This window comes from Microtus ochrogaster, unplaced genomic scaffold (assembly GCF_000317375.1).
Source record: "Microtus ochrogaster isolate Prairie Vole_2 unplaced genomic scaffold, MicOch1.0 UNK30, whole genome shotgun sequence".
NCBI lineage: Eukaryota > Metazoa > Chordata > Mammalia > Rodentia > Cricetidae > Microtus > Microtus ochrogaster.
Window position 1 is genome coordinate 1,185,760 of NW_004949128.1, and position 27,575 is coordinate 1,213,334.

At 43.2% G+C, this 27,575-nt stretch overlaps 1 protein-coding gene across 4 annotated transcripts in view; it reads right to left on the reverse strand.

The window, feature by feature from the left end:
* The window catches only part of Ebf1 (EBF transcription factor 1), a 398,525-nt gene that overhangs the window by 123,093 nt on the left and 247,857 nt on the right, over nucleotides 1–27,575 (reverse strand). For all 4 annotated transcript variants that reach the window (XM_026789805.1, XM_026789807.1, XM_026789806.1 and 1 more), the window contains exon 7: nucleotides 11,155–11,236. In XM_026789805.1, the coding sequence (XP_026645606.1) occupies nucleotides 11,155–11,236 (82 nt within the window). The remainder of the gene's footprint in view (nucleotides 1–11,154; nucleotides 11,237–27,575) is intronic.

Below are 27,575 nucleotides of genomic sequence, written 5' to 3' on the forward strand. Positions count from 1 at the left end.
TGGTTCTAGAAACCCCAGAGGTGATTGTTATTAGCACCCCTGTCTAGAATTTGGAAGGATGGCACACAAACCAGCTATCTCCCTTCACTGATGTAACTTTGAGCATCAGCTGAAGGTGAGCTTACCCTTTCTGCACCCCAGAGTCCCTGATGCTCTGATGACATTTGAAACTTAATTGTTAGTGCTAATTCTGTGAGGCTAAGTGGCGAGCTTGGTCCTCAATGAGCACTTGATGAGCTTAGCAGCAGGAGGAGGGGTAGTCTTCTTTTGTGGGTAACACCAAATGATGAGTTAAAAACGAGTGTTGGCCTGACAAACCTGACCCAGCGACTCCCGGTTCTCATAGGAAAACAAAACAAAAGAAACTGGCATTTTAGGTCAGAGGACAGAGGGAAGAAGCCCCCTGCCCTACAGATCTCCGAGTTTGAAAGGTCTGCCCTCACAACGTAAATTGACACAATTGAGAACTCTAAGAGAACCATCCTTCTCACTAGATTGAGTAATTTCACTTTCAAGAAGACATCTCCATCTTAGTTGGCTGCATTCTAAACTGGACGCTAAATGAAACCTCACTGCTTAGAAAACAGTTTGCAAACCAGACATCTTAGTAGTCTACTTTCCCCACTGTCTTTCCCTGGGAAGGATTTCTAGAAAGTTCTGTCATTGATTAGTTCTCCCTCTCCATCATTTCTCAGGCTGTCCTTCGCTCCCTGTCACACAGGAGACCTTGTGTGTCCTTACAATATCATCGAAGATTCATGAGGCATAACCTCTGTCTCATGATCAGATTTTCAAAAAAGACACAAGCACCTAAATTCAATGGCCGGTGGCAGATCACAATAACAAAAGCGGCAGCTTGCATGGAAGAAGGGATTATGACCGATACAAGGACTGAAAATTCCTATCTCTGTGCATTTCTCAAACTGGTATAAAACTAGAGGAAACATGTGGTATCAAAACACTGTCAATGTTTAAATTAATAATCTTTGGAAAATAAATATTTTATTCTTAATAAGTTAGTCATTTTGGTGAATTAATTTTGAGAAATTACAACCCTTGGTTTTCAAAACTTCCATAAAAGGAAATGTTGAACACAGTTGGTTTGGACCATGGCATCTTTCTCTATGGTTTCAACTCACTGTATTTTTGCATTAATCCATGGATCCTAACAACCAGGTATTTCTTTTTTTTTCATTTTTCACAGGTGTGTATGGTGTGCATGTGTGTGCAGGCACGCTTCTGTTGTAGTAGGTACTCGGCTGCATCTGGAAGACCAAGGCTGCCATTGGTACTCATCATTTGTTCTTCAACTGACTGAGAGGTAGGGTCTCTTACTCAAACCCAGAGCTTGCAGAAATAGTGAATCCTCCCAACCAGCTTACTTTGGGCATCCACCCTGTCTCTGCTTTCTGTGCCTGGCATTTCAGGTGGGCCACCATGCCCACCCTACATTAACATGGGTTTCTGAAGATCCAAACTCCTAGCCTCAGGCTTGCTGGGCAAATGTTTTACCATGGAACAATCTCCCCCAGTACAATAACAAGGTATTGAAAAGAAAAACTGTGACTTGAAGCACATGAATAAAAGTGACTGAGCAATATTTCATGGAATACTTCATAGGAAGAAAAAGCTTAAAACTACTGACACAGCTGGTTTAATCTCCAAAGAATTATGTACAGCAGAAAAAAAAGGCATTTATAAGAGGAGTTAAAATTTTCATTATCATCACTACCAAATTTATGTGTTGAATCCCTAATATCCAGTGCTTTGAAATGATGGACGTTCCACATTGGGCTCTGAGTCCATTAAATAGACCATTGAGGTGGGTCCTAAACCAATGGGACCACTACCCTCCAAAAACAACAACAACTAAAAAGGTAATTTAGACACCCAGAAAGATTGTGAAAATTAAGAGGAGTCATTATTTGCATTATTTGGTGATGGAGATACCTGATGCATTGGTTGTGGTGGCAGACAGGTAAACCTATATGCTTACAATTAAATTTTTTAGAACTAAAAACTATCCTGACACAAATGAGTATAAGCACATTCAGGGATATTGAAGGAATATGGACAGATGCTGTCAAGATCCTTGTCTTGGCTGTAATCTTGCTCTATAACATTGCAAAAACTAAAAGGGGCTGGTCAAAGAATACATGAGAATCTTTCAGTGTTACTTATACCAATTGTGTGTGCCTCTGCAATTACATGAAAAAAATTCAACTAAATATAAGACATCAGCAACCAAGATGTCCTTCAAAGGGTGAATGGATAAACAAACTAGTAATCCATACAATGGCATATCATTTAGTGATAAAAAGAAATGAGCTGTCAAACCACAAAAAGGCATGGAGGAATCTTAAATGCATATTACTAAATGGGGGAGAAAAGCCAATCTGAAGAGGCTATACACTGTGTGATTTCAACTAAATGACATTCTGCAAAAAGCAGAGCTATGGAGACAGAAAAAAAAGAAAGAAAAGAAAAAGAAGATCAGTGTTTGCCAGGACTGGGGGAAGGGAGGGATGAATCGGTATAGGACACAATTTAGGGCAGTGAAACTCTTTTATATAATAGTGTAATGCTAGATACCAACTTGACTATAATTATTCTAATCTCTGAAACGTACAGTACGAAGAGAAGCCTGCTATATATAACTTTAGTTAATGGTGATGTCTTGGCATTGGCACTCCACAATAAATATATCATACTATAGGCAAACTGAGGGAAAGACATGGCTGCACATAAAAACTTCCATGGAGTCATTTATCTGTATTTTCTTGCTATACAAAATAATCTCTATATTCTTCAAAACCCTGATCAAACCTCTTCTCATAGGGCCTATACTCTTATACCAATGGTTCTCAACCTGGGGATCATGACCCTTTTGGGGGTCACATATCAGATGTCCTGCATATCAGGTATTTACATTACAATTCATAATAGTAACAACAGTATAACAATAAGGAGAGAGTTGAAGTGTTCGGGTCATGTGCTGACCTTGCAGAGGACCCAAGATGGGTTCACAGCATCTGCAACTGCTTACAACTGCAGCTCCAAGGGACTCTGTTGCCTCCAGCCTCCAGAGGCACCCACACCCATGTACACAAACTGACCCCCCATCATAAATAAAATAATAATCAAAATAAGGCTGCACATGACTATGCAGTAACTTTACTTTTTCTGAGGCCATGCCAACATCACATGGAAATGCTGCTTAGGTCATGCCTGTGGGCATCTCTGAAGTGGCAGTGTTACATTCGAATCCTTTGAAAATGGAGAGTATGATTCTTCCTCCAGAAATACCATTAGACTAAAAAGTAATGTCCATGTAGACGTTTCTATTTTTAAAAAAATGGCAACAAATCCTCAGTAGTTACACCATTGCAAATTTAGGTAACTCTTCATTTGACAGCTTGGAAAACTGAAGCCTGGGATATTTTTAAATGTCCTCAAAGTCACAGGATGAATTAAGAGCACAGGTGAGCCAGAAACAAAGCCTCTGCCTTTTCCATGCGCCTTCCACACACAGCAGAGAACAGTCCTGGCGTGAATCTACCCTGTCATTCCTGCTGGTTTCTTCCAGTACAAATGGAGGGTTTTGAGGTGTCTGATGGCAGCCTTAAATATTATTTACATAAAAATGGTCTGCATCAGTTAGGTCGTCATTAACTTTGTCCTTTAAAATATCCTTGACTGATAAGGAATGAGATAGTCTCAGAAATGTGCCTGATTGCTGGTTCCTATCTGGTTGAAAGATCCCAAATAAGTCATTAAAAATTATGGAGGACATGTGACCCTCCAGGGTGTAACAGAGCGGAACTGCTGGAGGCAGGGAATGCCTAATTGAGTTAAATCCACACTGGAGGCTCAGAGCAGAGTATACCCTCGCTGAAGAGGACAAGAACAGATATCTCCTATGCTATACAGAAAGAGAGGGAGACCTTCGGAAACCAGATCAACTTCTGTCTTTCCTATCTCCCAAACTATGGATGTGCTAAAGCCGGTCCCTCCCACAGAGGATGAGGAAGATACCACTGATGGCTTCTGGGGCTTCTATGCCACTCTGTGCTCACTAAGAGAGGAAAACATAGAGAAAGGTCCCGTGGTCTCTGGAACTGGAACATAGCATGTCCATGGAGAAATGAGGCACAAGCAAAGGCAACTGTGGTCAACAGCTTGGCCGCCAAGTTCAGATAGATTTCTAAGCCCATCATTTACGAGTTTGTAAGCACAGACACATGCTCGTAGGCATGAACTCTGAGTCTACCCTATCCATGCTTCTGTCAGGCGTTATTGTATAGATGGGAGAAGTAGTGACCAACAAAATGTACAGTAAGTTCTTAACAGAATCTCAGTTCCTATTGGTTGTCTTCATGGAGTTTAGTACCTAACATAAGAAGAGAGAGGTTAAAGGATGAATCAGGTGAGCAATAAAAGCAAATTTCAGAATGTAATAATTCATGTGAGAAAAAATAAAAAGGGAGTCATATCTAATAGGAACTGGTTTTGATTGTGGCTAACAAAGTTCTCATGGGGGAAGTGACACTATTGTCCGAGTCTGAGTAGTAAATGTCTAGCTATCCAGTGAAGCTGCAGGAGAATTTCCCAGGGAGTTCAAAGAGTGAGTGGCAAGATCCTGAGGCTAGAGTGACTTCTGTGTACTTGGGGAAGACAAACGAAAGAAGGGAAAGAAGGACAACATGCTGGAATAGTGCGAAGTGAGCAAGAGCAAGAGTGATGGCCAAGAATCTGAAGTATGGCAAGAGCCTGCTAAATTCCAAGTCAAAAAGTAGAAGAGTTTGGGCTCTAAGTGCCCACGACTATAAGCATTCCCAGAACAACACAGGTCAGCAAATACAGGTCAGTCCAAACACATCACAACTATCTTTGTTTGCATGTTACAGTTTCTTCTAAGGTAGCTATACTTAATGTGGAGCTACTTCTGCTAAGTGCACATCCGCCTCTCATCAAATGGCATCCCCAAGGATCGCTCCTCAGTGATGCATACTGTCTGCCGAGGCTCACAACAAGGCAAATGTCAAGATCCATATTGGCCCAGTGATGGTTTCATAGACCAGGTTCAGGAGTCCCACATTTGACCATGTTTCATGAATTAATCCTGTTCTCTGAAGCTATCATTAGAGCTGCTTTCAGTATAAATAATCAGCAGGGCACACCTTAAAGTTTTATTCTGCATAAGAGGGTGAAGGTAGCTCGGGCTCCCAGCATTCTGTTGGTAAAGAATTTAATTGAGAGATGTGTTGTTTGTCAGAGTCATGTAAGTACATCTGAGGGAGAGAGAGAGGAGGGTGGGGAGTAAAAGAGAGCAGGGGACTCTCTCTTCCCTGTGTGTCTTTAAAGCCATCTCTTTTGCCGAGGAGTTTGGGCGTATATTTTAAGAATGTTATGATCACAGCAAATAATATATTGATTTAGAGAGACCATGAATGGCTGTTTAAAGTAAATAACAAAATTCTCCAAATTTTCTTATGATTCACTTTTAAAAACTTGCCCTTTCATGTCACAACCTATGTCATCAGTTTGGAAAAGAAAAACACTTCATTGTTAGAAATTTGGGATAAATAACCAAATGACTTCATTTATCTCCCATCCACATGACGAAGCGAAGGAAGAATGTGTAGACGTGATAAACTGAGTTTGTTCTTGGAGTTCCCTCTGCGCAGGGCCCTTGTCTGGCGTTTCCAAGAGTGATGTAACACAGTCACCCCTTGGTATCTTGCTAGGGAATTGGCTCTAGCACCCTCCCCATCACACAAAAATGTTGAAATCTTTAAAGTGGTATTGTTTTGCATTAGCATATACACACACCTATATATGTCCCATATAGTCTAAGCAATCTTTACCTAAAATGCTGAATATTATAAACAATATGTCATAAGCATATCTGAAGAACAATGACCAAAAGTATTTTATATGTATTTGGCACAGATGCAGAGTTGGTCAAATATTTTCCAGCTGCAGGTAGTTGAAGCTGCAGAAGCAGACTCCATAAATGTCAAGGGCTGGCAGTATTCCTGAGGTTCTGAGCTTAAGCAACACCATCTCCAATCACATGCTTCAAGGTAGGATGCCATCTCCAACTCCACTGGTTTTCTGGGCATTTTTCTGTCTCATTTTCCTGATTCATTTTATTTATGGAAATAACCACAATTTCCAATTATTTACAACGGTTAATCTTTGCATATCTTCATCGTGACAGCTGATGGAGACTCATTCCTTATACATGTACTTTCTCTCCTTCCTGGACCATCTCATTCCTCATTTTTGGCACACCTCCATGTGGTTATAGTAGCCATGTGACTGGCCACTAGCCAATAGGAAGTGAGCAAGTTTAACAAGGACTATTTCTAAGCCAAGAATTTGAAGACATGTATCCTTCACTTTTCTCCTAGCTCTATGAATACAGTAAGGCTCTTCGTAATTGGAAGGCCATAAAATCAAGAGTTGCCAGGTTTCCAGATCATTTCAAGGGGGGAAAAAAGTCTATTCTTCAAGGCAGGAATACTAACTTGTATGTATTGTATGTGCACCATTAGATTTTCTTTGCTCTATATGTGAACCATTAGTTACTATTTGGTCTATGTGTTACAGCAGCTACCCTTGCCCTAAAATAACCCCCAACTGAAATATCAGTTTCACTACAGCAGAGATTCTGTCGTTTGCATTCGACATTATTGACTTACCACCGAGCCCTCTGATAAATACTGCTGAGCTCTTGCACACATGAATGAGAGAATATATCTCGCATCTATATTCATATGTACTGTTGTCACAGACCTGGCATTTATATACAGATGCAGAGTTATAGCCTATCAGAAAACTTTGCCTAGGGAAGAAGATGAATTTGTAAATTTATATGTTCCTTCAGTCTCCGGGTCTTACGGTTTCTACTAAGATGACAACTTTTGCCCAGTTCTTGCTCCTCCTTCGCTACTCTCATCTGCCAGTCCCAACAAGGAAAAGGGTGGCTAACAATTTAAATCTTAACCTTAAATTGTCTGGCTCCTGTCAGTTAAAAACCAGCCTGTGACATGGCTTTAACGTGGTCCCTTAACATTAGCATCTTTTTAGTGTCAAGAGAGAGAAATGGGCTCATTTAGTCAGACTGAATTGCTCCCTGTGTCATAGGCTGCTTCTAGCCCCAATTTGCCCCCCTCTTCTTCCCCCTTCCCCAATACCCACCATCACTAAATGAAGCCTGTATCCACTGTTGTATTGAAGCAAATATGCTACCTTAACTACAGCCGAGGGGTTCCAGAAAGAAAACATCCATTATTCAAAAAAGAAAAAAAAAGAGAGAGAGAGAATTGTACCAGATTCTCTCAAGGCTTATGCCACACTTCCTAAGCTTTTCAGAAAGTGATTAATTTTTTGAGAACACTCAGGTCACACTAATTGACATGACCTGTGTAATTAAGAAGTCTCTGTTTACACACCAGAAGCCCAGCCGCTCAGAGACTGAGTCTGCTTGACAGGATGTCTTTACGCATCAAGAGATCAACAACCTTTCGTATGTCCTCCTCAGCCACCTACACAGGTCCCTGATTGCTCTTCTGAGGAGACATACACTGGCTTGGCTGTATGAAGAGGGGGCTGACCAGGGAAATATACAAACGAGCAAAAGAGAAGCCTCGGCAGGGGCAGCTGATGAGACTCATCTCATACACTGTGAAGGGTGAATCCATCAGCACTTTCTGGAACTTAACCTTTCAATATTACTGATATACAATGAGTGGATCAAATTTTGTCTTCACCAAAAAAAGATACTTTCTCAGCCCTTCTCCTGGACAATAGGGACATGAAAAGTACATGAAACCAGAGTCTCAATTTCTGTGCTATGAAAACAAAAGATGGAACGGTCCCTTGTTTCTGAGGAGATGTCAATGTCAGGAGTGAGTGCACACACACTCCCCCGGCCCTCTCTCTTGTGTCCTAAGACTTGGCACCTTCAGTGTGATTTCTTAACAGAGTCCAAGTTACCACTGGTAGAGAGAGTTACACTCACTGCAGCATTTCCAAATTTTCCCACAAGTAGAAACTACTCAGGGGTGTAGCTCACCTTCTAAAACACTGTTCTTTCCTTCCAGGGAAGTCCCCCAATTTGACGAACTCGGGGTTGGGGGTTTTAACTTCATGCATGAAGTCTCTTTGGGAAGTCTTTCAAACTATCCTGTGATTCAAGCATTTACTCCTGGGATGCCACTGTGCATTTTGAATGATAACATAATTTCTTGTTGCCTCACTAAGTGCCTCCCAACAGACCCTAGAGGAGTTCTTTGTTGTCCCAAAGCATCAGATAGTATACAAGTCACAGGGTTGGACTTGAATTTTCACTAGGTTCAAGATGTGTAATTTTGAGTGAATTTCTTTACTACTCTAAGCTTACTTCCTCATTGGCAAAACTGAAATAAATCTTATTTGCATGTTTTTAATAGGGATACTATGACAATCACTATCATTCATGTAAAACACTTCATAGAATACCTCTCATGTGAAAAGCACACAGTAAATGTCAGCTTCACCACCAGCATCAGCATCTGCAACACCAATGCCCACGGATGTATATAAAGGCAGATACACGGACATAGCAACTATACATAGGAACATGGAATTCAGAGAACATAGACATTATAATAAATAGTCATCTACTTGGAACTGGATGAACTTCAGGAAAGAAAAAGGAGAAGCCACTTTGACAAGGAGAGAAAAAAACAGATAAGGGGGTAAGGAATGCAGTGTGTGGTTTGGGGGCTTAGGGTTCAGTCAAGCACCTGGACAGTTAAACTGAACCTGGGTACCAGGTTTCAGGGACCTTCACTCCACAGCTCTCACTGCTGCTCAAAGTGTAGCTGATGGGAACACACTAAGCCGACTGACAAAGACACAGCTTCTTTTAACTCAGGGTTTGACTCTTGGTGGCCACGCTAGCTATTCCTTTTGTGAAAAGTTCTATTTTAGAATCTCTTTGGGTGACAAAAGGTAAAAGGGCAAAATCACATCAACTTGAAGTGTTTTGGAAGGTCCATATGGACCCTTGGGTAAGAAGGCAACCATGAATAACCAAAGGATGCTGTTTCCATTGCACTAATATTGTCCCCGCAAACTTAGTCAAAAGTTATCAAGTGTAGGTCAGAATTAGTGGCTTTCTATCAGGGGCCATCTATCTCTCTCCTCCCTACCATGGAGACTCTTCAGTTGCCATGCTAAGGGAAACTGACTGTTCTATTTCTATTGCATGTGTACAGAGACCTGTGATACAACTAGAGCATCCTACAATGCGTGTGTGTATGCACACATACACATACACACACACACACACACACACACACACACACAGATTATCCACCAGTCTAAAAGATTCATTGTGCCCAAGTTGAGAAGACCTAGACTAAACTAAGGGCTTAATTAAACTCATCACAAGAAGTTTCCCTGAAAGTTTAAATCTATTATGTCTATACTACTGCATAAGTAAATTGTGGCCTTTTTTCCTATGCTCAAAAAGAATGTACCCAAATGACTTCCTGTCTTGCCTGTATTTCTAAAAGCCACAACTCACTAGCAAGTCCTGTAAAACCATATATAAATGTTCTTTCAGGTCCTCAATGTCACCAAAGTCCATCCCAATTCTATTGCCCTGAGGGATATAGTGTAGTTGATGCTGGCAAAGTGAGGAAGCTTGGTTATTACACATAAAATGGTTCATGCCTATGTGTCTTTGTTCCTAACCCAAGCTTGGCCCAAAGAGATATAGAGGTTATCTGAAGAACCACAGCAAGCTATCAGATAGCATGTGCTAAAGACCCACTCACACACGCTGCAAGACACTTTGAAAAAAAAAGAGTAGCATCCAAATTTGAAGGCAGGACCTTGCTAGGAAACAGTTCCTAAGAAATTAAGATTTTATTGGATTCTCCCAATTCCTCTCTATTAAGACAAAAAGTGGTAAGGCTAAAATGATGTTATATAAATTCTCTAAGATCTCTGGAGACAATACCATCCTTCCAATGGATTTGTTCTTTAACAAGACTAATAAGGCTTACTTCTTTAAAAAAAAAAAATTCATTTTGAAGACTCCGTGATATTGACATCCACAGTCAATGCTCAAATCTCTTTCCTTATTTCTCCTTAGAGAATGTGCAGCCAAAATTTATCAAGCACCTCTTGGAGCTCAGACACTGAAAGCTGCACTTTGAGCTGACTAAACAGGCGTAGGAGCGAACTTTCAACACCAAGCTGTCTCTCTGACAGGTTGTGCAAGCATGCTTCAACGTTGACACGGCAAATAACTTAGCCAGAAAATGAGCTGGAGAGAGAGGCGAGGAAGGGGCTTAACTTTACTGCCTGAGCTGTGTACCATGGTTCTACACCACCTGGGAGCTTGTTAGAAACCTAGACTCCCAGCCTCCGCCCCCCATCTCAATCAGTACTGTAACAAGGTCCTAAGGGATTCTCAGCATGTGAAACTGCAGGCGTATTATGTCTAGAATTCCTAAAACACCTGTGTTTGAGAAGTCAACCCATTCTTTTTTTTAGGTTTTCAGCCCTTCTAACATATATATGATCCTATCAGGTTCGTACGTTTTAGGTGGTGGCCGACCTGGAAGATCTTTGGTAATACATACATGCGGGGTACAGGGGCATCCCTGAAGCCGAACAGAGGGTACAGACATGTTCTGCTTCTTAAGGGCCCCACTTCCAATCGGCGGTTGGTGCTAACAGCTGCTGAGATTATGAGAGAGGACAACAGACGACAAAACTGAACTTCCTGGTTTGGCTCCTCACTCGCTATCCGGTGAAGTTCTCCTTAGAACAATTTTAGAGACTAAAGCCCATCGTTTCTGCGTAATTGTCTTAATCTCTGGCCGTCTCGTCACGTGAGCCCATACAGGAAGCCAAAATGAGGCTCTGAGGACACAGCTGCCTTCATCAGCGGGCGCAGGTGGCGCAGCCCCAATTCTCGTCTAACAAAAACAACTCCTAGATTGCAGATGCCTGGGGACCAAGGGCCTCACCTGCTCTTCACCTCCAGAGAAACAATTATACTCCATGTCTCTTGCCAAAAATGTGTTCCCATCATCTCGTCACATTCAAACCGTTATTAAGATTTAAGAAAAGCAAGAGGGGACCCACCTGGAATCTCCGCATGTCACGTGGGTTTCCTGCATTCTTTAGGCAATTTTGGTTGCATTTGAGGAAAAACTTCAGGAAGAATCTGTGAAGAAACAAATGAGCATGGTTAGCGTTTCAATCCTAACAAGCGAGTTTCAGTCAGAAGTCACTTCTGGGTTACTCGTTCTCTTTTTCTCACTGGTCTGCAATATTCAGAGTGGCTTTAGAATTAGTATTACGCTCAAGGCCTGGGGTCATCATATCATATCCAAGGTGAATTTTCTTTCTGAAGGGAACACTCTTGATACTGCCAACAGATCTCACAAAAGAAGTAAACCTCGAGGGAGTATTTTTATTCAGAGAGCAAATCATCATGGAAATTCAACGTAAGTTCCAAATAGATCTAATTGAGAGTTCCCATGGTCCCCAAGCGTAACCTGTCATTTAAGTGTTGCAAATTCACAGTTGATGAATGGCAAAGTGTATACTGGATAAATACAAAGAGATGGTAAATGCTTTAAATCTCAGCGTCTCCAAATAAAATGTTTAAATTAGCAGCCCTAGGAAGAGTGGTGGGGTTCACACAATGATTAAACCCTTGCAAACTTCTCTAATACCCCCAGACCATTTCTTCTTATTAGATGCTTGTTTAAATGCCTTAAACAAAAGCCATTTCAGATTGAGCTTGGGCTTTCCTGCCTCCCAGCCCACCTTAGCTTCTGAATAAGGTCTATAGTGAGGTCCACGGGATCTATGTGCAAAGGTGACTACAGTCGCCAATTGACTAGAGGAATCCCACCGATGTTGGTGAATCTATTTTAACTTTCAAAAATGTCTGACATGTGTGATACAGGACATGGTCACACCAAGTAACAACTGCAGGCAGTTGTTGGAGTTCATCACAGCAGGCATGGAGGGTTTTGTACTAGAGTCTTCATGCTGGTTACCCTCAGTTCAACCCCTCCTTCTGTTTTCTATTTGGGAGAAATTGAAGATGTTTATGTCCACCTATTTGCTACACACTTTTGACTTTGGGGGCCTAGATAGATGTATTGAAGGAGCTTACTAAAAGACTAAAATACAGGTCAATCAATGAAATTCTAGAAATGCTCTTTTCTTTACCTTTTGGCCTACTTTCGAGCTACACCGGAATAAAATCGTCAACCCAATAGAAATAACTCATGCAAAACCAGCATTCCAGGATGCCGTCACCTGAATTTGGTGTCCGAGTATGGTGTCTGTCAACAGTGTAGCCCCTTGGTCCTCTATCATCAAGGCACTACACGAAGACACACTGCACACAGACAGCTTCTGCAGACAGATTCCAGAACAATATCTCCTCTCCCTGGCCTCGTAGAGTCTTCCAGGGGGAAGGGGAATAACTGGGAGCATTGAAGAGCAACAACGACTTTTTCAAACAAAACGATAAGATTTTACAATAAGCCTTCGTAAATGAAGTCACTTTACCATCACACAACGCTCAAAGCCCGTCAGCGAGGAGGCTTCTGATAATGGTTCACCCCTGCATCAAGGGCCTCTCCACAGAGGCCAAAGCTTATTGACCTTATGTCTGGGATGAATGACTCACAGAACATTGCTGAGGTCCAGCTGTATGTAACGGAATCCACCCTGGGCCTCCCCCAGGCCCCGGAACAGCTCTGCTCCAGCACATGTTAGCTGCCCAGCCACTCAGCCACTCGGTCCTCCTTCAACAGGGTGTTTTCATTGCCCTGTCCCTCTGCGCCTCAGAAGGTGAGGCTCAACCGGCACATGTGGCTTTCAGACATTATCAGATGTATAAAGGTAGTGGTCATGAGTCCCTCATATTGCTGGGGGCTGGGTTCTATACTTAGAGGAGGATATATGTAAATCATCCCAGGATCCGGAGAGGGTGGTTGCCCATGGTGTGGTGCCATAAAGTATAAAAGCCACTACCTTAAAAAAAAAAACAAACCCAGTATGGTATTGACATCCAAACCTTAGCCACATACTACCCGTGTGCCTTTGGATGAGAGGCCGGACCTCAACTTTTCTCATCCATAAAATGGGCATAATGAGACCCCGGACCCTACAAAGTAGCTGTGCAACCCTAACGCAGGTCAGGAGGATGGAGGTGGCAGCAGTGCATGTCTCCGAACCCGAGACATCCAACTGCTTGTCCAAAAGTGAGTAAACACGGGCCTAAAGTTCAACTTCTGATCGAGCGGTCCAAGAGGCAGGGCTCTGAGCCAGCACACTACGTTAGTGTCCGTCCTGATGGGAGTGCGGTGAAGATGTTAATATTCACTGTCCCACGGGTGGAAAATCAATCACGCTGTGTGAGAACAATGGTTTGACTAGGGGAAACCACAGGGTCATTATCCCCGCCCCCCAAGGCAACACCAAGCTAGGGAGGGTTATCACCGCCGTTCTCCCCCCAGTGGGCCCCCCTGCCTGTCTCCCCATGGTTGATAATACTTGCCGCCTGTACGTGTTTAAGCCATTTGAGCCCAGGCCTGACAGCCAGTTTCAGGTTGTGTTAGAAGGAGCTGTCAGCACACCCTCTGGCATCCTCAAGTGAGACAACTGCTAGCCACCGTGAGGGGTTCCATCTGGTGCCAAAATGGGCTTTGAAAGACAGGCAAACAGGACACTGGCTTGGCCAGAGAGAGAGAGAGAGAGAGAGAGAGAGAGAGAGAGAGAGAGAGAGAGAACCGAGGGAGCCAGGGATCCTGTGCCTCAGATATGAGGAGCGCCGGGGCGCCTGTCAGCAGCTCGTCGTTAGCACAAAACCCACACCGGGCACACACCAGATCGCCTTTAAAACTATGCCGGGCACACAGCAGATCGCCGTTACCCTAAGCTGCCCTGCCACTTGGCCCGCTGGCAGAGTCCCCTGCCCACCCCCTCGGCAGCAGCTCACTTGCTGAAATTGAAGTCTTGACCATCTGTCACGGGTAAGACAGCCGTCAACTGGTGCCTAGGGCCTCACACAAGCCCTTATGTGGCAAAGACACCATGTAGGGCCAGTTCTTTGGGGGGGGGGGAGCCACCTACTCCAGAGCCTCAGGAATTCTCTTCAAAGTTTTCCCCTCAGTACAATCCAAGTACCTGACCCTTTTGGATCACACTTCCTTAAAGGAACTCCGAGGAGTAAAGAGAAGTTAAAAATACCCTCAGTGAGAGACTGACTCAGACGCGAGACACACAAACTTGGGCAGGTGTGTGTGTGTGTCGGGGGGGTTATTCAGGTAAACATATAAGGTGACTGTGAACTTGGGGACACGTGTGTGTGTGTGTGTGTGTGTGTGTGTGTGTGTGTGTGTGTGGTGTCTGCTGCCCCACAGAGAAGATCTCTGATTCTGAGGGGCTTTTGACAAAGTAGAGAGGCTATTGTAACACAAAACCATATATTTGTCTAAGGAACTGCCACATTCTGTGTGTTTGATAAAATGTCAGTGGAAAGAGCATGGCTGCCCTACCCCAATGGTGGGAACCTGACCCACAGCAGGACAAAGCAGCTATTGACCCTGCAGAGTTCCGAGGAGTTCCATAAAGTCTGGGATCAAACTCTCTTTTTAACTCAGCTCTTTTTCTGGAGGGGTGGCATGGCTAGGTGGGGAGAAACCCAACACCTTTCAGCTAACTTCCGCAGGAGAAAATTCATGACTATTTAGTACATCTTTCACTGTGTTATTATCCAAAGCATTTACGTTCCCAGGGTCTCTTCTCTGAATCCCCAGTGAAGTCCTTTAAGGTAGGCGTGCCAGGAAGGGGCTAACTCACCTGGAACACAATATACAAAGACTCAAAAAAATAAGGGATGCAGTTATAGTTCGAAACTAGGATCCTAGATTGCCCATAGGGATAGTCATGGTATCCATTTTCTATGAATTATAGGACGTGTGCATGTGTGTGTGTGTGTGTGTGGTTTATACACACACGTGTATGCAGGTGCCCATATCCATACATGTACATACCCAGAGTATGTCCAGTTCTACCACACTCTACCTTCCCTTGAAACGGGGTCTTTCCTTGAACCTGGAACTTGCCATTTTTCCATTAGGTTGGTGGCCAGCAAGCCCCAGAGAGCCTCCTGTCTGCTCCCTGCGTAGTGCTGGGATTTCAGTTACAGAGACAAGACAGCAATGCCTAAGCTTTCAAATGGATCCAGAAGATCCGAACTCAAGTCTTGGTCTTCAAACATGTACAGCATCAACTGGTCCTGCTCACTGAGCCATCTCTACAGCCCAAATCACAGGCGAACTTTGAAAGTGACTTTAATGAGCCTTTAGTCTAACCTCCTCACTTCACGAGTGAGAAAACTGAAGATCGGGATGCAGTTCCCAGTTCCCAGTGCTTAAGAGAGCAGAGTTGTCCCATGCTTGCCGGGGGTCAACCCTGTGATCTTTCCAGCGTGTTCCAGCTCTTCACACACCAATTCAGCAAGAGGTCAGTACTCAAGTCTGTGAACTTTTTACTTTAGCACTTCAATTAAGGAAAGTGACAGTCATAAAACCAGAAGTGACATCCTATTAAAAGTTGTGTTTGGGTTCATCAATCAGGCTGATGTAGGACATCAGTCCATTATTGAAGTAACTGAAACAGACACACATGTGGTAGATACATTTGCTGATTTGGTAATATACTGTATAGTATTTCCCCCAAGCAAGAGAGCTTCAGTATCTGCCTTGAATCCTTATAACTAGCATAGTATTGGTGACCAAAAGTACTGGGTTGCCGAAAGAAAATCAATGAACCTCCATAATGAGGCTCCTACCCAAGAGTATGAAAGATGAAACAAAAGCAAACCCTCGTCTCCAGACACATAATGGAAGCCACGGAATGTAAAACTAGAGGCGCTTAGTATACACTGGTTTGCTAAATAGAATCTGGAGCCTGCCTGTGAATCCAAATTAGCGCTTTCCACATTAAAGACAGTAGCGGAGTACACTGGACAAGCCAGTTTTGCTGGAGAGAAGATAAACATAGGTCGAATCAGCTAATTCCATGACCCTGAGTGGTGTCAACCAAACATGGGAAGAGTAAGACTTTTCTTCCCATACGACTGGGTAGCTTTCATCATACATGTAGCTTTCTTGCTTAACTAGACGTGTGATCTTCACCAAATGGATGTAATCTCTCTCCGTACCTCAGTTTCCTCCTTTGCAAAATGGAGAAGCCATGAGAACGTGTTTTAGAAAATCAGTAAGCACTTGAAGGGTGTTGAAGCCTAGAGCAGAGGAAGCAATATTGCTCACTGCTCTCGGCTGTCTGTAGCATCGGCACGGTGCCTAGACTAAGACGGTTTCAGATAGGAAAAATACTCTTTCTCTGGCATAGCGCAGGCTCAGGAAATCAGTGAAACCCTGCATACCGGGTAAGCAGTACAGGCTTCATCAAATAAAGAGCAGAAAGAAAACAACCATGAAAGAGATAATCGTCAAGAAAAGGTAAGAGTATAGCGGCTTTGCCAAAGCAGAGCAAGGCAGGGGCTAAAATTACGGAGGACTTGGGCTAGTCAGAATTGAAGGACACACTTATTAAACTGCCTTCCAAAGGACTGCCCAGGCACCAGTAATTGTTATGCAAAGCAAGTGCCCTGGCTCTGGACTGAACAGGTTGAATTTTTACCTCTCCCAACCCAAAGACTGAAAAATCACGTTTGTCTGCTTGCAGCTGTGTTCATCATGTCCGGGCTAGAAAAGAAAAGTGTCAAGGCACCAACTGAAAGGAGACATAAAACCCCAGTTCCTCTCCTCAGACTCTCTGGAAGGTCCCCCTGACTTATGCCCGCAGATGGTGAGGCGGCAGACGGTCCTTCCCAATGGTATTCAGTACGCAGGGATGCACTCTTGGCCTGACACAGAAAACAGCTGTGTAGAAACAAATGTGGGGACCCTTCTGGGTGAAGTTCAAGCTGCTCCCACACATGATCTGGAGGGAGGGCAGGGAACAGCCTGGTAATTAAAAGGACTTCTTGGGAGTCATCCACTGCATCGTCACCTTTGCGGTCAGGCTTCCAGCCCTGAAATTACCAAGGAAAAATTTTCCAGGAATACTAGGATTCTCCCAAATTGAAAGCATTTAACTGCATTGCACCTGCCCCTTCCCAAGACCACCTAAGCTGCCAGAAGCTGGGAATCGCCCTCTTGAAAACTCAATAGCGGTCCATGAACAGGTAAGCCAGAGTCTGGCACCACCACCATAGGAAGCAGCTGCCTTGAAACAGGGCAAGCCAAAAACAGAAAGAGAAGACTCTGTTTTCAATGTCAAAGCAAAGGGCCTGGCTTCTAATTCACAGACTAGGCTGTAGGGTACAGTTCATCCATGTGAAAACACGATACCCAGAAGTCAGCCAAGATCCCGGGGAGGCCACAAGGGCAGTCTGGGGAGGCTAAGCCGAACAAGAGCTGACCTCTTCTCTTTTTCTGGAAGGAAAAGCAACATCAACTGATGCCCTGTCTGACTTATGGCTCACAGTCCTGCCTGGGACATGCAGAGAGCAGAGAAGAAGGGAGCTGCACACACATGAAACCGTGAGGTCTTTTTTGGCTCCCCATAGTGGAAGAGAAACTGAAATTAAGCCATGACGCTATCTTGGAGCTCCCAGAGGGAGAGCACATGGTGGCCCCTATAATTGGCCACTGACTTCAAGAAGTTTACCTTCCCTGGTAGAAGCTTCCTGGATCTTGGGCATTTCTGGAAAGTGTGCACAGCCTCGAGAGATAAACACGCTCGTCTGGAATAGGATTCATTACCTCAGAGCTCAGCGTTTGGCTTTGGTGGGAGGACATAATTAGTGACAAGAACTTACCGGGGGTGCTAGAATATCATAGCAGCGGATTAAAGAATGTAAAAATAGTTTGAAGGAAAAGGACCCACTACAAATAGGGTCCTTAGACTAGGAGTCAAATCTGACAGTTAGCAGATAGGATCAGGGCAGTCAAAGGGTGGAGAAAGAAAAAGATCCAAGGACCATGGAGGAAAGAGTGTCTCATAATTCCTCAGAAGAGATACTGAGAAGGGCGTGGGGCACCATGACTTAACACTGTCTTCTGCTGACCCAGTCCAACTGATTCTTTTGTCAATGTTTGCTGACCAGTAATTGAGAGAGGATGATAGAATTCCAAGTCTGAAAGCCTCTGGTGACAGGAAAGGAGAAAAACTTTAGTGAAGCCCTGTGACACAACTCCCAAGCACCAAGGCTTTCCTGACAGACTGTATAAAGGTTCAAGTTAACACGAAAAAAGTTTGGAATCAATGAATATGGTTCGATATGCAGAAGAAACACCTCAGATAACAAACCAAGTGTTTGTCTGACCCTTCTTGGGACTGACTGGGAGACAGACTAGGCAACATTGATTTTCAACTATTTCTGTCAGATGGAACAATGAGTCAGTGGACATAGGACACCTGCAGACTTTGGGTAGCTCTTGGTAGTGTTGGGCCCTGAAGTTCTATGTTACCATTGTAAAATACCATTGTAAAATTTTACCCAGGATGGAAAATATGTAAGTATTGCTTACTTATTGCCTCATACACACTCAAGAGTCAGGCACACATGAGAGCCTCAATACTCCACTTTAAGAGTTTTGTGGAAAACACAAGCACAATACTGTTGTAGAATATTATTTTAAGAAGTGTTGTTTTTGTTTATGCTGCATTTGTTTAACTCTGTGAAGCTGTGATTCTTTGCCTGTCTCAAACACCTGATGATCAAATACAGAGCTGAACGGCCAAGAGCGAGGCAGGAGAAAGGATAGGTAGAGCTGGCAGGCAGGGAGAGAATAAATAGAAGGAAAAATCTGGAAAGAAAAAGATCTAGGAGCAAGAACAAGGAGAGAAGGATTGCAGGAGCCAGCCACCCAGCCAGAGATTGAACAAGAAGGAAAGAAAAGGTATACAGAAATAGGGAAAGGTAAAAACCCGGAGGCAAAAGATAGATGAAATAATTTAAGAAAAGCTGGCTAGAAACAAGCCAAGTTAAGGCTGGGCTTTTGTAAAAAATAATAAGCCTCCATGTGTGATTTATTTGGAAGCTGGATGGCGGGTCCCCCAAAGAGTAAAAAATAACCAACAACAGTTTGGCATTCCAACATGGGGCTAAAGTAAAAGAAAACCCCACAACAGAAGAGCATTTGTAAGGGCTTATGTTTTCTTTTATGAGTTCCTACTCTTTCAAAGGTCTATAGAGCTCCGTTCTATTCTCATTTTATAGCTACTATATCAAACATTACAAAGGTTGCTCACTAAATTATATATTCATATATATCAGAGATATATTTGTATGTAGTGAAGATGTATGTCTTATCTTATGGTGGGAAAGTATTCATTGGCCATATCTGGTTATATACATTACCATCGCCACATGAGCTCAAGTTAGAGCTAAAGCCAGCATAAGAAATTCTAGCACTTTGAACTCAAGTAGTGCTGATTACCAATTCTGATATACTTCAGGTTTGCTCGTGACCATTTTATGTGTGACCCCCACCTCAAACACGTTTTAACCTTGCTGAAAAGGCCTGGACTATTTGACTGTATCAAAATGGAGAAATAAGTCCAAAACAAAACCAAGATAGCCTGGGTCTCTTTGGGGAAAGTCAGTGAACATCACAAGGGGTTAGTTTGACTATACATCATTGTATGTTCACAGTCACTGCCTTTGAAAGTCTCTCATGCAGACAGAAAGCCACAGGTGGAAAACGAAAGGCTTTACTATCCCTTGTTCTTCAATATCTGTGCGTTTAAAATTGCAAAGCCCATTCATTTAGAATCTGTTGTGGGCATTTCACTTGTCCCTTTTGAAGAGTCAGAGAGTTTCAGGATGACTCTCTCTTGTGGAAGTGACAGATGCCATGGAAGGAGTAAGAAGTTCGCGTTCACAGTAACTGAGACCTAGAGTTGTCCCTGGACGCTCAGCTCACTATTCCAGAGCCGGTGAAATATAAATATGTCTAAGTATTCACTCCCTCATTGACCTGACAGATCTTTCCAGAGAGCACAGGATGGTCTCCATTCCCTTGGGCGCCAGTTGCACCAAGAGTCTACTGATTTTTGTTTAAAGTTTTGTTCAAAAGAAAAATATTTAAGTTCAATTTTTCAGGAAAATATTTGACTTTTAGGACAGCATATTAGAGTAATTGCCGAACGACTTTAAATGAACAATTAATCTGTTGTGATTATTGGGTAGGGGCCTGATCAATGGATCTTAAAGTGTTTCGCAGTGCCCATAATGGACAACCCAGATTTATTTCTCCTTCTTCTTCTCCTCCCATCATGCTTTGCCTCAGCCACATCAAGTTGCATCCTTGTGCCTCCTTCCCACCATCACTGTTAGCTGCATCCCTGGGTGGGAAGTTATTTGCGTCATCACCTGCCCCTCCCTGACACTCCTTAACGGGCCTTTCGGTTCTCATGGCACCCAGGCCAGCTATGTACGGAAAGCATCACACGAAGGCCTAACTTGAGTTGAGCCTAAATATTAACGGCGGCTAATTTTCTATCATAACTCAGAGATATTTGTCTCCTCTTTCTCCTTCTGCATTTTCTGAATTTCCCATATATACACAAATCTTCCATGAATGCAACAGACAACTTCAGTGTTGCAAAAAAGAATCCAAGTACATATCGTTCACCCTGGGCCTAGAGAAGGTTTCCCCAATTGTGTAATGGGCAACTGAGGAAATAAAAATGATGAGTGGTTTTCTCGGAGCCTCTATATGCTAAGATGTGCAGTTTAATTCAAACAAGCAGAGTTAAGAGCTATCCATCTCACGGTCTGTGACCATTTATTAGTTTCATACATGCATAATTCATGCAAGAGCTCATTGGTGTCCTTAAATGTCCTCCTTAATGCTGCCTTGACATCAGAGTTCAACGTATTATCTCTAAGTTAAGCCTGTCACTGTTCTTAAAACATTTACCTGGAACCCAAAGGGATGAAAGGCCATATTACCAATAGTCTAGAATGGATTTCCTCTCGAAGATCTACAGGCCATTCTGCTAACTTTCATGGACTCTGTGGCTTAGAGCTCTCAATGATTTGCTATTTCTTCACTCAGTCTTCCTCCATGGGTCATTCACTTTGTCATTCATCTGGTCCTGAATTCAGTGTTTGCTAAGCACAGGTTATATGTCAAACACAATTCATGCAGTCATTGTTGCTGTGGGAACTCACTAAAGAGGTCTTGGGCAGTTTCCCTTAGAATTTCCTCGGTGATTTTAAATATCAGTGAACATGTCAGTTCTATATGCTAAGCAATATGATGGAGTTACTGAACATAAATAGGGACCAACAGAGAAAGAACAGATATCTTTGTATCATTGAATTTTAGATTAAAAAAATTAAATCCCTGATTGGTAAAAAGAGGCATGTCATTCCTTTACCCCTTCCCTCTCATCTTCAGACTGTGTCACAGAGGATGAAAGGGGACACAATTATCAGGGATGAAGGATATTTGGCAATTTTTTTTTGGTAAGGAATGGTAACAAGCTAATTTTTTCTACAAAGAGAAAAGAAGAGGAGGAAGAGAGGAAATTGGAGGAAACGGCTATTCCTTGGGAAAAGCTGCCAAATCGTTCTAAGGATGGAAGTTATTTAAAAATGACTGTATATCATCACCACCCTTTCAAAAATTTCTGTCATTTTTATAACTCAGTTTTCTAGGCAAACACACCCTGGTACCAATCTCAGCATCTCCATGCGCTGCCTATCATCCCCTGGGTGTATGCATTACTGGGATAATTAATTTAATTTGAGCAATGGCTTCCATTGCGAACCATCACTGCATTCCAACATGCCACACAAGATGGGTTCAGATATGAACAAGTGACTCCTTAATTTGGATTTAAAGCTTAGGACCAGTCTTCAAATCAAAATGACCAGGGAGCATTGTGCCCGCAGAGGACTGACAATAATCTCATGAGATCCCAATTATCCCAGTTCATATTATGGACAATCCAATAAGTCTGTATGTTCTATTCCATAAAAAGTATAAAACGAAATTTATCATATTGAAATCAGAATGCAGAATAGAGCCTGACACTTTATTAGGCTCTCCTTCTCGGGCTATCATAAGGTTGCTGATGGAAAATAAAATTAAGCAATCTCATAGATGAAGAATGACACCATTTAGACTTTCTGCAGGTGCTTTGCTGCTCACAGGTTACTAACATCCCCCCCCCCATCTCCTCCCCATGCAATATGTCACTCTGGAACTGCTTCAGTTTAAACTCAAGACACTGGGGAACGTGAGCTCTAAAATTCCCTCTATTTTATCACCCAAATTGATCATTATTTGCTAAAAATAAAACTGCTAAAAGAAGAAGGGACTTAGACATAATTTACTTCCATCATCTTAATCAAGAGCCCCTGGATGGTTGGCACAATGGTCTCAGATGCCTCAATATGGGATGCAAGTGTGTGCACACATGCTTTTCTGTGCCATGGGTCTTCAAGGTTCTCAACAAGAGAGAAAGTAGGAGTATATAATGGATTGCTTGGGAACTGCCTCCTGGGTGCTGGTGTTAAAGGCATAAGCCACTGTCCTGGTCTCTTTTCTCCTATTTGATAGCTGTCCCATGTTCTCCTTTTGGAGTACTCTGCCCTCACTCAAGAGTTCTTGTATTGTAAAAGCATTATTCTTTGCTTGGACCAGCGAAAGAATGCCATTAGGTCAGGACATCAGAGTCCTTAGTTCTGTAACTATCTTGGGGATGGGCATGTGTTCAAGTCTGTCAGAGCCCATCTGATCATCTTCAGGTCTCAGGTAGCTGGAAAATATGACTTTCCTTTTATTGCAGCTGAACCAAAGAAGATATGAAGCTGAGCTGCTGGAAAATCCAGTGCCTTGGGGAGGATCCTAAGCGAATGCAGCCTCTTATGCAACCCAACAGTGCTCACAGGGCAAAATACCATGATAGATGGGAAGGAAGGGAGCAGAGGGAACTCTCACCACAAATACCCTCCAAGAAAGTTGAGCTGAAGTTGGGCAGACACGTGGACGGAATGGTTACACTGAGAAGATGGCAGGACAAAGGGGAGTTGAGAACGTCCTAGGACATGTCGGAAGGACAAAGCTTCCTTTCCAGAGTCCTGGGTGAGTCAGGCTCTATACCAACACACTGAAGTCATGACCATAAACATGCATATATTTACCAAACACACACACACACACACACACACACACACACACACACACACACACACACATATATATGAAGCATAGAAAGATGATAGAGAGATAGATAGAAAGGTAGAAAGAAAGAAAGGTAAAAAGATAGATAGATAGATAGATAGATAGATAGATAGATAGATAGATAGATAGTCCTTTATACAAATGATTGAGACCCCAAACACACAATGAAAAGTCTCAGATAGAACTCAAATCTGAACAAAAAACTCATTTATATTTTATATATACCCTCTATACACAACCTGAAAGTAATTTTATACAGTATTTTAGTGCACCTATATTTTGACTGCAACCCATCACGTGGGGTCAGATGTGGCATTTTCTTCTTGTGGTTTCATGTGTTCATGCTCAAAAATTTTTTCATCTTCGAACATTTGGGATTTATGATTTTATAAATTAGAAATGCTGAACTCTTTATATTTACAAAGACTCCTCCACTTGCATACATTTTGCTTCCTCGTGCCGAGTTGCTGTGCACTCTCAAATTATGGAGGCTATTTAAATTAGGTGTTTGTAACTGATATCATATAGACTAACATCAAAGAGTCAATTAGGCTTCACAAAGACCCATGGCCAATTCTGAAACTGCATGAACTGGGGAGTAATGACATATTAACAGGAACAGCTCAACTCTCTCCAGCTAACTGACTCCATGAGTTGTGGTGTCAAAACTTTCCCATAGAGGAGAAGCTTGGAGTATCTATTGACAAATTCCAGTATAAAACTGACAATGTTCTAAACAAGTTTGGGGCCAGACTAACCCTAGGAGAGTGGTCCTACTTCAACTTCTCTAAACCATAAGAATTGAATTCTAAGGCTATGGTGGGAACTTCTCTGTGCTCTCAAATTTTAAAGATGATAATATTAAAAGAAGGATAAGAGTCAGAGATACGGCTCATTGGTCAGGAGTAAGTACCACTCATGCAGAGGACCCAAGTTCCCTGAGAAGATATCTCCTCGTTACAGCACTCTGCACCCTTCCTTAGTGACCCCTCTCTTTGTCCCCATCACTGTAATTTTACCAAGAGTGATAGCAAAATATTTACTAAAATATAAAATACTTTATAAGAAATGAACGGCAGCCTGATAGGTTAATGAATTTCTCAATTGTGATTGAATGGCCGGGAAGATGATTTCATCAATAAAGTGTTTTCCCTGCAAATGTGAGGACCTGAGTTCCTATTATCGGCAGCCATATGAAAATAAACAAACAAAAACCAGGTGTGGTGGCATGTGTCTGTAATCCCAGTGCCGGGGAGGAAGAGACAGGAGGATGCCTGGGCTTGCTGACCAGTCCAGTCTAGCCAAACAGTGACCTGACATTCAACCCGAGACTCTGTCTTACAAAAATAAGCTCAAAAGTGATTGAGGAAGACATCCAGCATTTCTGACTTCCACACATACCTGCACACATGGGCACATCTGCCTGTATGCATACATATGAACACATACACAAACATAACACACACACACACACACACATTGATGATGGAGTAATAAAACCTAGTCCTTCAGCACTACCAACTAACCCTTTGTAGAGCAACAGATGAAAAATGAATAGGACCTCAGAAACATGGGAGGTCATGCCAGGGTAGGATACCCTGCCGTATATCAGACATACACACTCTCTTCTCTAGGGTTCTTTTAGCGATGGTGAGAAGATTCACACAACACAGTAACGATAAGTGACACAGTTATGAGTGAGTCATATTTTCCATTAAAATACAGTCTTTATCCCGCATCAAGAAGGTAGAAAGAAAGGTATATGAAAAGTTGCAATAGGCCCAACTAAGTCTCTCCTTGAGTTTTCTCCCCTCTATCTGAAATGCCCCTACTGTTGGCTCCCCTTCCTCAGTCTGAGTCCACTACTGTGACAGAGCACTGGGGTCTACCTAAAGCCTACAGTTTATGTCCCCCAGGCAGTTTCCACCTACAACCACTTCCCCGAGCCCTTGGAGTGTTTCAAATATTATTTTTAATAAAGAAAACTCTTCCCATATGAAGATAACCATGTTGCCAAACTCTTCTCCAAGCAAACAGCCTGGGGAAATGTGGGTTTTCATGTATGTTTCCTTGAACTATGGGATCAAGTTTGCATGCACTCTGGAGTGATGATGGTCCTTTGCCAAGATGACTCACAGGACTGATTGCCTTCCCGTGATGGTCACTTTTTTTCCTTTCCTAAGATTGCTCCAAAGCAGACGGGTAAAATACTTTACCCAAGTGTCAGCCTGTCAGAAAACGAGTCCTGGGTAAAGTCATGGCTCATGTCAGCGGAAGGTTACTACCTGAGATCCGGTATGCTAAGCGCACGCTTTATTTTAATCTCCACAACTGCTTCCCACTTTCCATCCATTCCCCCACTCTCCACCCCTGCCCCAGTGCTCAGATAAAAGCATCTGAATCACTGAGAGATTAAATACTTTGCCTTCCCACAGAGAGTTCATGGCAGAGGTAGACTTAATCTGAATGCAGAGACTCAGAGGCTTGTCTATGGGCCCCGGAACTGAAGCAGAGCTCTCTGTGAACCGAGGCACTCAGTACCACGGGAAGGTCCGGCAGTAAACATGCACCGTGTTTATGGTGTTTCTCTCTCTCTCTCTCTTTTTGGATTTTCGAGACCAGGGTTTCTCTGTGGCTTTGGAGCCTGTCCTGGAACTAGCTCTGTAGACCAGGCTGGTCTCGAACTCACAGAGATCCGCCTGCCTCTGCCTCCCAGGTGCTGGGATTAATATGGTGTTTCTCTTATTCCTTAGACATTATGCAGTGAACTTTCTATGTCTCTATCTAGTTAAAGAAACAGAACCAAATAAAACCTTTCCCTGCCCCAAAGAGGTCATCCCTTCCCTCTGAGATGTTGACTAAAATTGACCCCATTGATCCTCATTCCTCCCTCTGCCTCCAAGCACACAGCACGGCAATCACACTAGTCTTTGCCCCACGTGCCAGCAGCCTCTCTGTGCTTTTGTGTTTGTTGCCCAAATACTCTTGTTGACTCTTGGTAATCTTCCATCAGACCTCAAAGGTCCCAGCATCCCCCTGCCTCTCCAAAACAGACATCCCCGATCTCGGTCCTCTGTCTCCGTCACCACCAGAATGCTGCCAACATCCCATCAAGTTCTACATCTCTGCTGCCCCTGAAATGATGTCCAAAGCCATAAATTTGGATCCGACTGAAGTCTGGAAGGCCAGTATTTCACCAACATTCGAAACACAATCTTTTCGGTGCCGTTCAGCCTGGAAGTTTGCTGGGGACTATTTATACTCTTCGACTTATTCCCAACTCTTCCCTCTGGAACTCAACAGAAGAGCTAACATAAGTGCTTCTGGACCCCAAATAAGACAGCCCATTCACCAACAGTCTCAAAGACTGTGGCAGACATCAGCTTTTTATACTAGACAGGGATGTGGGGACTCCTAACATTGATCACTTACTTTTTGCTAGAGCGCTTTAGAAGTTGCTATTTTATTTTATTCCGTCTCACCTTGTCGAAGGGTCACTGTCTCTGCTGGGATTGTGACAAGCTTCTCCAGAATGAGAGCACTTTATTATCACATTAGTACCAGGGAAAGTCACATCATTAACAGAATTTATCCTCATTTACTCTGGAAAAGCACTAATATTCTAGTGCTCGGCCTCTCTCTAATTACTTTCTTTAGCACAACTTTTTTTTTCCCACCCACAAGCTGACCCTTCATAGGCTCCTCCGGAGAAATGTGTTAAGGCTCCGTTTTCCCGCCCCCTCCCCTCCCCATTTGAGTCGCCAGACTTTATCCATTCGAACAGGCGCAAGAAGTGCACTGAGGTCTGTCATAGTTCACACAATGCCTTTGAATTAGCAGGTGTGACGGCAGCGTGCTTTTGCTCGGGATCCTCTGTTCTGAGGAAGTGATGACAGCCACCAGAATTACTGTTAATTGTAACGTGACGCTGGCACTTCAACGGCCCTGTGTGGTGGCGAGCTAGCGCTGGTTCGGGTGTCTGAGAAACTCAGAAGCCTAGACGCCACCGTGCTTCAAAGAGGACCGCAGGCTCGCCTGCCACATGCCGTGATCTCAGGTGCTGCATCTGTTCACTCACACACACACACACACACACACACACACACACACACACACACACTCTCATCAAAATGAAGCCACCCTTAGATTAGGTTACAAACACTGATGCTTTTCCCCTCACTTAAAACTGATTCGTTCTCTCTCTCCGTCTCTCTCTCTCTCTCTCTCTCTCTCTCTCTCTCTCTCTCTCTCTCTCTCTCTCTC